Raw genomic sequence first — 14,746 nt, forward strand, 5'->3', positions numbered from 1 at the left:
GGGGAAAGATGAGCGAAGAAAGAGCTACTGCTAGATTCCACATTACTAAGATTATTTCTCCTGCTTTCAAGAATTAGATTTTGCCCCCTCACACACAGGGTTATTGGACTAGGGAGTGTTTTACTATAAGTAGTTATTAAAGCAGACTATAAAATAATTCAAAAAGTTGTTAGGTATTTCAAATAAGTTACAATGAAACAATACAGAACAAGAAAGGGAAATATATTGAAACAGACAGTTCCAGTTAAGGGATTTGATTCAGTACAAGGACAATTGGTCAAATTACTTCCTTCTGTGCTATAAGCATGAAGTTGCAGCCTTGTTCATTGCAAGCACTTCCAAATATGATTCAGAAGGTGGGGTTTTAGATCCAACTCCAGACTCCTTAGAGTCCTTAGATCATCTAAGTCAGGCTTGTCCAACATTGGCATCCAGCTCCTGAAGACCTCCTATGTGGCCCTAGAACTGATTTTTCAAATACTGGCCAGATATTGGAGTGGAAGATTCTGCAAGGAACAGTGCTTCCAAGCACAGGTATGTGCGTAAGAGAGTACGTTTGTGAGAGTACATGTGTAAGACTGGAGGGGTGTGTGTGTGTGTATATTATATATATATATATATATGTACGTGTGTGTTCGAGTGTGAGTTTGTGTGACAGATTGTGGGTGGATTTTATGAGAAAAATTCTAAGTGTCCAGAGAGCTGTCAGGTCTCTGCTGCTGCAGCTAGCCTCAACTCTAAGGGGCAGTCTCCCATGCCCTCGAGTTCCCCAAGGGAGGGCCTCAATGTCCTCCAGTTCTATCGGTGAGGCCATATTCCCCATTTATGGGGAGCAGGTGTTTTCTTCGCCAGAGAGAACCGCTCCCAGCAAGGTGATAAAGACAAGTGAGCATGGACGTTTGAGCCTTGGCTCACTAATCACATGGAAATGAAGATTAGAATAAATTAAAATAATTCATTCAGCCTCTCACTGGAAACGGGTGACCACGCCAGAAATCTGACTCTGCCAAGATCGCAAGAGCCGGGAAATTAGACGCGATCCTGATTTTTTGGCTCTCGTGCAATTTTATGAAACTCATCGAACCGATAAAATTGCAGCCTGTGTGACAGCAGGAGAGCAAGAAGACAGCGAGCAAAAGCACGAGAGAACATGTGTTTGTCTCTGCTTTTCTTCCAGTCTCAGGTTTCGCACTCATTCTAACCACCACAACCAACACATACTTACAGTCACTGACGCAAGTGGGTGAGATTGAGTGAGTGAGCATCCTGAGATTGGGAGTGAGCCTCTCAAACTCTGGTAATTTTTATTAATTACATTTTCTAACAAAATTTATGGCTTTGACATTGCTCAGCAAGTTGTTTCTTTTCTTAACACCACAATTGTAGTTTAATGTTGTGTCAAACCTTGGGCAAGATTCTCTGGCCTCCCCTCAGCAGTTTTCTTGGCGTCAGGAGGTGGCATGCCATTTGCTGGTGGTGGGATCCTTTGGTCCGTCTGTTGTCAATGGGATTTCTGACTGATGTTGAGCATATTTCCAGGTGCCGGCCAATACACCATCGTGTTGACACACAACGTGTTTTTTTTTGACAAGCAGATTAGTGGTCAGGGCATGTACTCAGTGTCCAGCTAAAGATGACAAGTGTGCACTGAAGCTAGAGGGTCAACAGGATGCCTCACCGTACTCTCAGATCAGCAGCCCCACAGTTGAGAGTTAGGTGCTTCCACTGTATGAGAGAGTGTCTCACAGAATGGAAATGCTCTCTGAAGAGTTTTTAACTACATTTATATTGGTCGCTGCTGCCAGACTGCTACTGTGGCCACCTCATAGTTGTAGCCATGGGATGGATTAAAAATGTTATATGGTCTGCCACTGGGAGGCTACCTTCATTCACTGGCCAGGATTCAACCGGAATGGCTGATGACTGGAAAATTCCTTATTGTGTCCGTAATATGCACTTTTAAGGCATTAAATGGTTACTTGCCACTTGCAAGAGATACGTGAGTTAGTGTCGGAATACTGGGCCTGTCTGGCTCTGGTCTCACCTCTGTGGTTTAAAAATTCAACCCTCAGGGTCATTGCAGTGGCCAAGCGTGCAAGCTCATGGGTGTCCAATCTTCGATAGAAAGCTGCACTTCACAGCACAAAACAGCCAGTTGTGTAGTTTGCATCTGACAAAAATTCTTAATAATTCCAGTCACCATTTCAAAACTAAGTTTCTGATCTTGGGATACTGAATACAACTTCTGTTGAAAGCCAGAATTAAAGAGTTAAAACTCCCCAAGGTTACTGTTGTGGAGGAGAGAAAGGATAAAGTTAAAAAGAGAAATAAAGGTCAAAAAACTGAATCTGAGTGAACAGCCAAGGGGAGTGGGGTGAGGTGGCGGGGGTGGATGAGAAATCATGGCAGTGAAGAAATCCACCTGCTCATGCCAAGCTAATAGCTTTCTATGACACCAATTCCATCAACAACTCCCAGGCCAGAATTTCTGGGTCTCCTCTGGGGGATTGGGCGTGGGATGGTGCATGAAATTGAATGAAGAGGATTCCCTCTGGGTTCCTGCCTGCCCTAACCGGGTAGCGATTTTATGATGGGACAGGCAGGGAAGTCTACCCTTGTCCCAGTTAATGTCCTTTGATAGCATTCCCTGCCCAGTCTCAATTTTCAGCCTGGTGGGTGGATGACAGTTCAGAGGGGTGGAGGAGGGCAAAATTAGACAGAGTTGAATATTGGGTGGGTAGGGTTGGGGCGCGTCCATCAGGAGATCTGTTCTGTCTGGGGCTGCTCTCCTCTTAAGGATGGTGACCTCCGGACCTTCCTCTCCACCAGCTTATCCCCCTGAGACCCTGATCACACCTGGACTCTTCAGGCATTCCCCATCCTCCCCACCCTGGGACCCCTACCGTGTGCCTGCCCTCTAGTCCTGATACTCAGAGGTGGAGATGATGGCCTAGTGGTATTATCTCTAGACTATTAATCCAGAAACTCAGCTAATGTACTGGGCAAATAGTGGAATTTGAATTCAAATTAAAAAGTTTGGAATTAAGAATTTACTGATCCAAACCATTGTCGATTCTTTAAAAAATCCATCTGGTTCACTAATGTCCTTTAGGGAAGGAAATCTGCTGTTCTTACTTGGTCTGGCCTACATGTGACTCCAGGCCCACACCAATGTGGTTGACTCTCAACTGCCCTCCAAGAGCAACTAGGGATAGGCAATAAGTGCTGGCCTGCCAGCAACATGCATGTCCCACAAATGAAAAAAAAGTTCCAGGCAGATCTCTGCAATACTTCTTCGGGCCACTGCTTCGCTGTGCCTGGAGGGGCTGGCTGGCAACTCCACAAAGTGGAACTTCTGCCTGAGTGAAGGCAGAAGGTCTCTCCTAATGCTAATCAATGCTTGTTAGTGTGTGAAATGGCATGAGGACTGCTGGAGGGGATCAGCCCCCGCTTCTTTAAAATTCAGGTTCTGGAATATGTCCAACCCTACCCTCATATGGAGCCTTGCTGTCAGGAGCATGCATCAGGAAATCATAGGCTTAGTCAATATCCCTTAATTTATCAAAGAGACGGAATGTCATTCTGAGCATGATGTCAATTTCTCTGATAAATCTCCCTGTGGGAACAGACATTCCCCTCTCCCAGCACTCAATCCAATATCCTAACTGCAAGCTGGGTTGTCTGACCCATGATCACGTAAGTGGTAAAAAAAAATTATTATATAGTGTCTTTCACAATCTCAGGTGTCCCAAACTGCTTTACAAGCAGCGGAATAAATCTGAAGTGCTATTATAGGAAACATGGGACTTAATTTATGTGCATCGAGTTCCCGCAAACAGCCATGTGATAATGATCATATAATCTGTTTTGTGAACTTGAGGGATAAACATTTAACAAGATTCAGGGAAATCCTGTGGTCTTCTTCAAAATAGTGCCATCACAGTACTGCATTGGAATGCCAGCCTAGATCTTGGTGTTGCAAGTGGGTTTAAATCCACAACTTTCTGATTGAGGGGAGCCATGACTGTCTATCGTTATGCTCTATTGTCCCACTGAAATACTGCCAACTCCGATGCCAGTGGAAGGAGAAATGCAGCATGTACTAGGGCAGCACATGAAACCTTCCAAATATTAGCCCTAGGATCCATAGGTTATTGCATTTTAACACACAAACACATTGCTCTTAAAACACAATCAAGGGTCAATACTTCAACTTGATGCCAACATGCTGACATTTATCACCCACAGCGTGAGTCAATGATTTCTCACTTGTGGATCATGTTCCAAGTAAACAATTCTCAATTCTGAAAATGTGCAGGCCAACTCATGCTGCTAAGCTTGGGATTTGGCAGGGATGTGGCATATGTAACTGGAACTTAATAAGCTTAACTTCATGGCTGTGAATATTCTCCCTTCTCTCTAGCTCAACCTTAAAGAGCACTCACAGGAGTACTTTTAGAAAGGGTGGAATATTCACGTACATTTCATTTTACTTCTGCATAATTTGATCAAAATATTTTCTCCTAGTATAACCTGGTAGGGAATGAGTTAAGCAAGGACATAATCGGTTGGAATTTTACTGGCATACCCACCCAAGCCTCATAAGATCACAGCCAAAGTCAACAAAGAGTGCCGTTCTGCGAGCTAGGGTGGGGTGAAATCGGAGTGGGCGTACCGGTAAAATCAGGGCCACAATCTACAAAATTCTGAACAAATCGAATTGAGTCTCAAAAAGGTTTTCAAAAAAAGCAAAATACTGCAGATGCTGGAAATCTGAAATAAAAGCAGGATGCACTGGAAATACTCAGCATCTACATTGAATACAATTTCTTTAGAACTGTACAAAGGTAGAAATGTGATGGATTTTATAGTGTAAGAAAGTACAAAAGGGAAGATCAGGGATAGGATGGACAGCAGGAGAGATTAAATGACAGTTATGTTTTGGAAAGCAAAGGGAGTGGTAATGGTTGTAGGGAAGAAACGAAGCATTTGTCCAAAGTGTGAATGGCAGAATAATGAACAGCTCTGTCCAAAAGCATACACATGAAAAACAAGATTCACTGGCACATGGAAAAAAACGAGAATCAAAATGGGGGACGGAGTTCAACTCAGAGGCTTAATCAGAAGATATGTTGTTCCTCTAATTTGCATTGAGCATCACTGGGGCACTGCGATAAGCTGAGGACTTTGACACTCAAAGGACTCCAGTATATTTGTTATCAACAACATGACTTATTTAACTCCTTCCCTCACCCTGATCCTTCCACTTTCTATCCGCGATTCAGCCAGAATCGTGGACGGTTTCCACAATGAATTTCTTCCTCTAGACATCTTTGGGGAAGTCAGTCAACTGACCTCCCGCTGATCCAAAGGCCAAGAGCTGGGCTGATGCACGATAGCAGAGGTAGAAGAAGAAAGCACTGTTGCAGAGATAAATATTTGAACGTGAGGTTTAGAAACTGCAGTGTGTGATATTCCAAAACACGGGTGCATGAAATGTCTGACATTATTTGGCCTACTATTATAGCTGGACTGCTAACTTGGGAAGAAGGGGACAGACAAACTGACACAATTGTGACATCTGTGGCTGCAATTCCCTTTTTGTAAATAGTATCCTGGTCAATGATCAAGAGAGTTTCCACAATTATAGGATCAAATCTCATTAGAGTTGCCAACTGCGATTAAATGTATTCCTGGGTGTTTCATCACAAAACTTGCCATGATGCTCTTGCCAATAGTAGGGCAACACATCCATACTTGTGAAGCAATGCCTTTCTATGCCAACTGGAAAGCAAAAAGAATTATTACACATTTGAATGATGCTTGACTATCAGCTAAAAAGCCATTTCACCCCCCTCATTTTCAATATTTTTATATTGGATGACACAAAGATATTAACAAGTTAAATGCGTGGACAAAAACTTGACAGATGGAATATAATGTAGGAAAATGTGAAGTTATGCACTTTGGTAGGAAGAATAAAGGGGCTGAATATTGTTTAAATGGAGAAAGACTATAGAAAACTGCAGCTGTAGATGCTGAGAAGTTGTTTTCCCTTGTGGAAGAGTCTAAAGCCAGAGGGCATAATCTCAGAGTTAGGAATCATCCATTTAAGGCAGAGATGAGGAAGAATTTCTTCTCTTAGAGGGGAGTGAATCTGTGGAATTCTTTACTGCTGAGGGCTATAGAGACTGAGTATGTTCAAGACTGAGATAGATTGTGAATCAGTAAGGAAATCAAAGGTTATGGGGATAAGGATTATCAGATCAGTCATGATCTCATTGAATGGCAGAGCAGACTCAAAGAGCCAAGGCCTACTTCTGCTCCCAAGTTTTATGGTCTATAATTGGTAAAGAGAAATGTTCAATATCCCAATTATTTTTCTGCAAGCTGAATAATTCACAATAAAATTCTGGCACTGTCAGAGATGCTGTTTTTTGGATGTGACGTTAAATCCTCGCAGGTGAATGTTAGAGATCCTGTGACACTATTCTGAATAACAGCAGGGGGCTTGATCCAATGTCCTGACAAACGTTCATCCCTCAACCCACAGCTTATTTAATCATTACCACATTGCTGTTTGCTGGACATTGCTGTACACAAATTGCCTGTTGCATTTCCTACAGTACAACTTCAAGTGTACTTAATTGGCTTTAAGGCATTTTGGGATGTTCCAAGGCTGTGAAAAGTGCTGAATAAAAGTAGTTTTCTTCCCTTGTTAAACTAAACCAAGGAAAAGTGGTCATTGCAAATAAGGGCTGCCAACAATCCCAATTTGGCTAATTCCTTTTGGGAATAGTTAATTTATTCTGCTCACAATGACACTCACCTTTGACATTTCACCCGTGCTATCATACGGCTTTCAATTTAAAATGATAGCTCATTTTTTTGGGAGGAGGGGCCAAAAGAAATAAAGATTTAAGTTTTGTTCATAGAATCCCTACATTGCAGACTCTTTGAAGGAGTGTCTTACCCAGGTTTCACCCCCATCCCTGCAATCCCAGGCATCATCATGGTTAATCCATCTAACCTACACATCCCTAGACACCAAGAGGCAATTTAGCATAGCCAATCCACCTAACCTTTGGAATTAATGTGCATCAATGTGCAGTAACATGATTAAAATGAAAAGCAAGTATTTTTTTTTGCAACAATAGTTACTTTTCACTCCTACACTGCAAGAGATGTCATTCACACTCCAATGTTGTAAAAATGATTTCTAAGGTACAAAGACTTATTTTCCAAACATTAGTGAAATAACTAGCTCCATCTATTGCAGAACTACATTAATCTATCATTTAAATAAAGACCTTCTCTTGTTTGTAGTTGTTCACTCCCCAGAGCTTTATATTTTTAATTAAACGGAGTCATGTTTCAAAGAGCAGCTTCATTAATCCACTGGCTTTGAGTGTTGGTTGGAAATTGGATTTTGGAATTCACCAATTCCTTGACTGATCTACAAGTAGTAATTCAAATGGCTCAGTTAGTAGCACTTCATCTTCAGGTCAAAAGGTTGTATGTTGAATTTGATCCCATTCCAAAAAAGTGAGCACAAAAATAGAGGCTGGCATTGTTATACAGTACTTATGCCGCAGTGCAGGAAGTTCAGTCTTTTGGACGAGATGTTAACCAGGGTTCTTTCAGGTGGACGAGAAAGGATGCATGGCACTATTTCAAAGAACAGCAAGGTGGTTCTTTCTGGTGTCAGTGGCACAGTGATCAGCATTGCTGCCTCACAGCACCAGGGACCCGGGTTTGATTCCTGGCTTAGGTTACTGACTGTGCGGAGTCTGCACATTCTCCCTGTGTCTGCATGGGCTTCCTCCAGGTGCTCCAATTTCCTCCCACAGTCTAAGAGATGTGCTGGTTAGCTGCATTTGACATTCCAAATTCTCCCTTAGTGTACCTGAACAGGCACTGGAATCTGACAACTAGAGGATTTTCACAGTAACTTCATTGCAGTGTTAATGTAAGCCTACTTGTGACTAATAAATAAACCTTGCTGTGTGCAAAAATGGGTGCCACATTTCTAACATTATAGCAATAATCACAGTTCAAAAATACTTCACTGGCTGTGAAGCACTTTGGGATATCTTGTGGTTGTGAAAAATGACATAAGGAATACATGTGGACTGTTCTTTTCTCCGTTTGTATTCTAATATCTGAACATATATGGAATGTAGGTCATGGAATTCTTTACCAAAGCATGTAATTGAAACATGGAAATCGAAATACGTTGTTTCTTAAAAAGAAACAGCCATACAAAAAGAGTGTGTCGAAGAGTAGAATTAGACTACATGTCTCATATGGAGAAAGACAATGAATCCATTAAGTTATGTAAATACTGCATGAAGCTGAATGGATACTTACAGCCTTATTCCACAATAGCCCCGTAGTATGATACTCCTTGATGTAGGCCTGAAGCTCTATCCAGATACTGAGGAACGATTTGACCCATTCTACATGTCTCTTGTCTCTGAAGGTGAATAAAGATTTAAGAGAATATCAACACCAAACTATATTGAAATCAACTTGGTGCAAAGCTATTTACCTTGAAGCTGCAACAGTCGGTTTTAGTTTCACACTAAACAAAATATCAGATATGGAGACTAATTTCATATTTCTGGAACTTGAAGATATTTCAACATTACAACTATGTTGGAGCTAGTTCAATGGGAGGGAAGAAATGCCACTTTTTTTCAGGATAAGCTACATATGGTGGTGGGTGTTTATACATGCAAATGTTGTACGAGGAATGGTTGAGGACTCTGGGTCTGTACTCATTGGAGTTTAGAAGGACGAGGGTGGATCTTACTGAAACTTACAGGATACTGCAAGGCCTGGATTCAGTGGACGTGGAGAGGATGTTTCCACTAGTAACAAAAACTAGAACCAGAGAGCACAACCCAGGTTAAAGGGGCGATCTTTTAAAACAGAGATGAGGAGGAATTTCTTCAGCCAGAGTGGTTAATCTGTGGAATTGTTTGCTGCAGAAGGCTGTGGAGGCCAAGTCATTGAGTGTCTTTAAGACAAAGATAGATAGGTTCTTGATTGATAAGGGGATCAGAGGGTATGGGGAAAAAACAGAAGAATGGGGATGAGAAAAAAAAAAGCCACAATTGAATGGCGGAGCAGACTCAATGGGCTGAGTGGCCTAATTCTGCTCCAATGTCTTATGGTCTAAAGGCAGAACTGACTTTTCCAACAAGACATTCGTATTGATGGAGTCTTTTTGATGGGACTCTAGATTATGGAATATGGGACTCTTTATCATGGAATTGCTATCTTTGTAGACCAAACAATTGGCAAATGAAAAATGGTGCTAGTGAGGCAGGGAAGAATGGAGTGCAGGGAAAGTGTTCCCAAGATGGTAGAGGGCAAAGAGTACAAGGAGATTAAATGGAAGAGAACAAAGAAATAAGGAGAGAAGACAGGAAAATTAAAGTGTTGACCCATCACTACACTCATGTGAGAAGCTGGTTAAAGGGACCACACAGACTGCTGCAGTTATTGATTCTATGGAACTTGCCTTTTTGTTGTGATCCTATCTAAAACAGAGGACAGCAGTATCCGTGGATAAGAAAAAAAATTCCTCCAGTAGAAACCATCCTTTGGACTGTCTGGAATCTGGCACTAAATAATTAATCAGAATTTTTTTTTCCCTAAGAGCTGCCAGCAATACAGCTGCCCTCATCAGAAGTGGTGGGAGTGCTGGCAATGAGCCCATTTAGGATCAACAAGGGACCACTGGTGAGTGACGGCGGTATGAGGACTGCAGTAAAAGGACTACTGGCTTGAGGTTACAGAGTGAGCAGGCATCAGAAGAAAGTGCAAGGAGGTGTCAAGGCAGGAAAGCTGTCTTCTAGTTCCAGAAATAATCACACTTTAGACTCAAAATGCTAGAGTATAGAGTATAAAAGCTGCCGTCTAATGCTTCAGTTGTATAGAACGTTGGTTAGACCGCATTTGGAGTACTGCGTCCAGTTCTGGTCACCTTACTACCGGAAGGACGTGGAGTCTCTGGAAAGGGTGCAGAGGAGGTTTACCAGGATGTTGCCTGGCATGGAGGGGCTGGGTTACGAGGAAAGGTTGGAGAAACTGGGACTATTCTCCTTGGAAAGATGGAGATTGAGGGGGGGACATGATAGCGGTATATAAGATACTGAAGGGAATAGACAGAGTCAATAGTGAGAGACTGCTCCCTAGACTGGGTACAAATACGAGAGGACATGATTTAGGGGTGAGGGGGGAGAGGTATAATTTGGATGTGGGAGGAAGGTTCTTTACGCAGAGAGTTGTGGGGGTATGGAACGCGCTACCGAGTAGGGTGGTGGGGGCAGGAACGTTGGACTCGTTTAAGGTTCAGTTAGATAGACACATGAGTGAAACGAGGATGGAGGGTTATGGTAGGGGCTACTAAATAAGGGTTAGAACCTCGGGAGACACCGGAAAAGCAGACTTGTGAGATTAACGTTTTTGTCTTCTTATTCCGCAGGTGGAGGTCCACCTCGTTGTCAAACGAGGGGCATGCACACGGTGGGTCGTGCGTGGGCTGCTCTTGGAGGTTCCGGGAGTGGCCTAGTACTTCGTGTCGGTGTGTGTGCTTGATCCTGGACCAGTAGACGGGCGCCGCAACAGCTCGGTGACTAGCACTGCTAGCTGTGCAGATATATGGATTTGGGCCTGTGTCTGTGGGCGTTTGTGCATTCTCCCTGTGGTTGCGTGGGTTTCCTCCGGGCACTCCGGTTTCCTCCCACACCCCAAAGATGTGCTCTTAGGCTGATTGGTTTTACCAAATTGACACTATTCTCCCCTGAATCTGGCTAAGTTAGGGGTTCCATTTGTAGACACGCAGGGTAGAATAGGTGTAGGGTGATGCGGCGGTGCGGGCTCGTTGGGCCAAAGGGCCTGTTTCCCATGCTGGGTTGTTCTTTGTTCTTTGTATCTACAGCAAGTGTATTTCCTGATAGCATGTGGCTGGGAGACTAATACATTGTTACTTGGCACATAACTGCAGTTCAACAGTGAATGTCACGCCCTGGGATATGTATCCCAATAACAATTAGTTCCTGGCTCTTTACAAATAATATAACAAAAAATTCCTATTTCTGTAAAATGTCTGTGCACTTGGCTTGTTGAAACTTTTTGCTTGAGGGCTATATTTGTACATTTTTCTCAAGGAGTCAAGGGCAAATTTCAGAAAGTTGAGTTTCAGCATTAAAAATAAACTGAATTCCAAAAAAAAAGTTGAGGTTTTAAGGAAAAGAAATAATTGCTAAGCAAAAGTGAAACAATGTCACAGAGGATCAGTGTAAGTGAATGGGTGATATGAGTGGTTGCATGTGTATATGTTGGTGTGTGACGGTGAGAGCGAGTGACAAAGCTGAGATTGGGAGTAAGGCACTCACACTCACCTCCACTCAGTCTCCTGCACTCACCACCTACTCACTCAGTGTATGTACTCATCCCCACCCACACAGTCTCTCACATGCACTCCTCCTCGCCTGCTCATTCAGTCTCTCACACTCACTCCCAATAATTCACTCACTCAGCATCTAGCACTCCTTCCCATTCACTTAGTCATTCACACTCATTCAATCCCCCACACACACTGTTGCACTTGCTTGCTCCTCCCTTTCCCCAAACATACATACATTTTCTCACACCCACATATTCACCACAGCACCGTCTCTTCCGCAGGCCCATCAAAATATCGCCATGCCAGGAGCTGATTTAACATTGCTGTCCCCAGGCCTTTCGCACCTGGCTCTGCGGGCTCTAGGCCACTGTTGTTTTCTTTCTCTTGGCCTAGCAGCTCTCAGCACACTCACTGATGCTGGTGTTTGGACAAGCCTGCTTTATGTCAATATAATGTTCCAATCATTAACTTGTTCTTCTAAACTGCAGAAGACTAACAATAGACTTTTATAAATAAACACCTTAGAGTTTGTTATATCTTACAGGTTTCTTTTCTCACAACATTATGTACAATATTGTTTAGGTGATAGGATGTTGCACCTTCATCTTGTAGGCTTGGAATTATCTGTGGTGATTTGGCATGCAGCACGGATGATACTGTGCATTCACATGTTGTAGAAAGTTTGTTTGATGTTGTGTTACTTGCTAGTGATGTTAATGATGTTGCACCAGTTGGTGCTGCTGCTGTTGACATGAATGTCTTTTGTTTAAACTTCGTGAGTTCCTCAACATCACCAGTCTCCCAATTCATTATGGGTTGGAGCTGTGTGCTTATTGCTGTGGCAGCTATTTCATTTTTGCACAATTTACTCAGTGTTTCTTTTCCACTTTGGCATTAACTCAGGTAGCTTTTTCAATCTAATTCAGCTTTAAATATGTTAAAAATAAATCGGGTTTTTACGGTAAACAATCACTGCCACCATGGTATATTTTCTGATTCCCATAAATTGGAAATAATCACTCTTTAGAGTCAAAATGCTGGAGCTTCATTAAGTGTATTTCTTACTGCTCTCCACATGGCTGTTACATCAATATAGCAGGCAGGGTCCTTACCTAGCACTTTCTCGCAAAATTAATTCTCTGCCACCTCTAAACTCACCCCGGGGAAGGATTTAAATTTGGCCTGAGTTGTCTCATCTCAACAAATTCACCCTGATTAGAGATGAAATCTAGCTCAGGAGTGCACTATCTAATTTGTTTAATATATTGAGTATTCAGAGAACCTTTGATCTGCACAGGCTACAGAAAACACACACATGCATGCACACACACACACATACAGTTAGCTGCAAATGAAGGAAGAGATTAAAAGAATAAAAAGTCTGTCTCAAATTACTGCACTTAGGAATCAAGATAGCTTCTGTTGGATGGTTGTCATTGGTTAGCCGAATGCACCTGTTGTGCAGAGTTTTGGGGGTTGGGTGGGTGGGGGTGATAAGGATCATGCTCTGTAGGGACTTGTTCAGAATGATTCAGACAGCAAAGTCCTTAAATCCGTGTCATATGGCACACAGTGCAGTACGATGTACAGCATTCCCTTTGTCGGAAGTACAAATGAAAACTGTAATTTCAAATCAAAAGCCCTCTTGTATCAAGAAATTTGGTCTTTAATGACTGAATGCCTGTAAGCAGAATTATGATTCTATTGGCTAAATTAACAGTTCATGGAATCTGATACTTATTAACAGTATAATACATACAAGGAACATTAAAAATATTTATTGCCTACAAAATGCTCCTGTGGTGCCAGAGAAACACTGATAAACTAACCTCGAGTTAACCCATTCAGAAACAATGTGGCCAAAGACATTATTTGTATTAAAAACAAAAAATCCTGGAAACATTCCACTAGCTGGACAGAATCTGTAAAGGGGGAACTATGTGGTTAACATCTCAGGTCATTGACTATGAAAGGCAATCACATCAAAATATTAGCTCTGCTCTTCTTTCCATAGGTGCTGCTTGGCCTGCTGAATGTTCCATAAGATTCATAAGAACTAGGAGTAGGCCATTCAGCCCTTCGATCCTGCTCTGCCATTTAACATGATCATGACTGATCTCATCTTGGCCTCAACTCCACTTACGTACCCATTCACCATAGCTCTTCAAACCCTTACTAACTAAAGATCTGTCCACCCTTTCCTTAAATTTACCCAAAGTCCCAGCATCCACCATGCTCTGGAGGTATTGAATTCCACAGACTCAAGGCCCTTTGAGAAGAATACTTTTTCCTCATCTGTTTTAAATCTGCTACCCCTTATCCTAAAAGGATGACCTCTTGTTCCAGATTGCCCTACAAGGGGAAACATCCTCTCTACATCTATTTAGTCAATCCCCCACTCTTGTACATCAAATTACATCTCCTCTCATTCTTCTAAACTCTGGGAAGAATAGGTCTAGACTGCCCAATCTTACTTCATAAGCCAAACCCTGCGGCCCGGACTTTGGGATGCTCCGGGACTGGGGGGGATCAGGGCTGGCCTGCGAATGAACGGGGGGAGGGCTTCGGCCACAGTTGGGCTGAGGGGCAGGGGGTTGGAGGGCCTGCAATGTGAGGGTCCTGGTCTGGCCAACGGTCAGGATGGCTAGCAAAGTGCAGGCTGACGTATGCAGAGGCCCAGAACCGGCAGACTCTGGCGTGAATAGGCCCTACCTCCAAGCTTTTTAAGTTTATTTATTAGTCACAAGTAGGCTTACATTCACACTGTAATGAGGTTACTGTGAAAATCCCTTAGTCACTACACTCCGACGCCTGTTCGGTTACACTGAGGGAGTATTTAGCGTGGCGAATACACCTAACCAGCAAATTTTTGGACTGTGGGAGGAAACCGGAGCACTCAAAGAAAAACCATGCAGACACAGGGAGAATGTGCAAACTCCACACAAACAGTGGCCTAAGCTAGGAATTGAACTCTGGTCCCACGCGCTGAGAGTCAGCAGTGCTGACCACTATGCCACCATGCTGCCCCATGAGATTCACAGTTGTGACCTTTGCATTGCACAGAGTATGGGAGATTTGAGTCTGAACTCTCACTGAAAAAACAATCATGATTTATAGCAATTTTCCCACAAATTCAGCACTTAGAACTTTTTTGGGAGAATCGCTGCCCTCAACTTTGGAATCAATCTAGTGATCCTCCTCTGCGCCATCTCCAATGCAACTACATCCATCCATCAAGGGTACCGAAACGCACACAAAGGTCTAAGTGAGGTCTCGCTCATGCTTTGTACAGTAACAGCAACACTTCACTACTTCTATATTTTATTC

At 42.8% G+C, this 14,746-nt stretch overlaps 1 protein-coding gene across 1 annotated transcript in view; it reads right to left on the minus strand.

Moving 5' to 3' along the window:
• cap2 (cyclase associated actin cytoskeleton regulatory protein 2) overlaps positions 1-14,746 on the minus strand; it is a 206,793-nt gene that overhangs the window by 37,740 nt on the left and 154,307 nt on the right. Inside the window, exon 7 of the mRNA XM_080204145.1 lies at positions 8,371-8,476. Coding sequence (XP_080060271.1) covers positions 8,371-8,476 — 106 coding nt within the window. The remainder of the gene's footprint in view (positions 1-8,370; positions 8,477-14,746) is intronic.

The sequence above is a fragment of the Carcharhinus amblyrhynchos genome, chromosome 2 (assembly GCF_965287045.1).
Source record: "Carcharhinus amblyrhynchos chromosome 2, sCarAmb.v2.hapA, whole genome shotgun sequence".
NCBI classification, from domain to species: domain Eukaryota; kingdom Metazoa; phylum Chordata; class Chondrichthyes; order Carcharhiniformes; family Carcharhinidae; genus Carcharhinus; species Carcharhinus amblyrhynchos.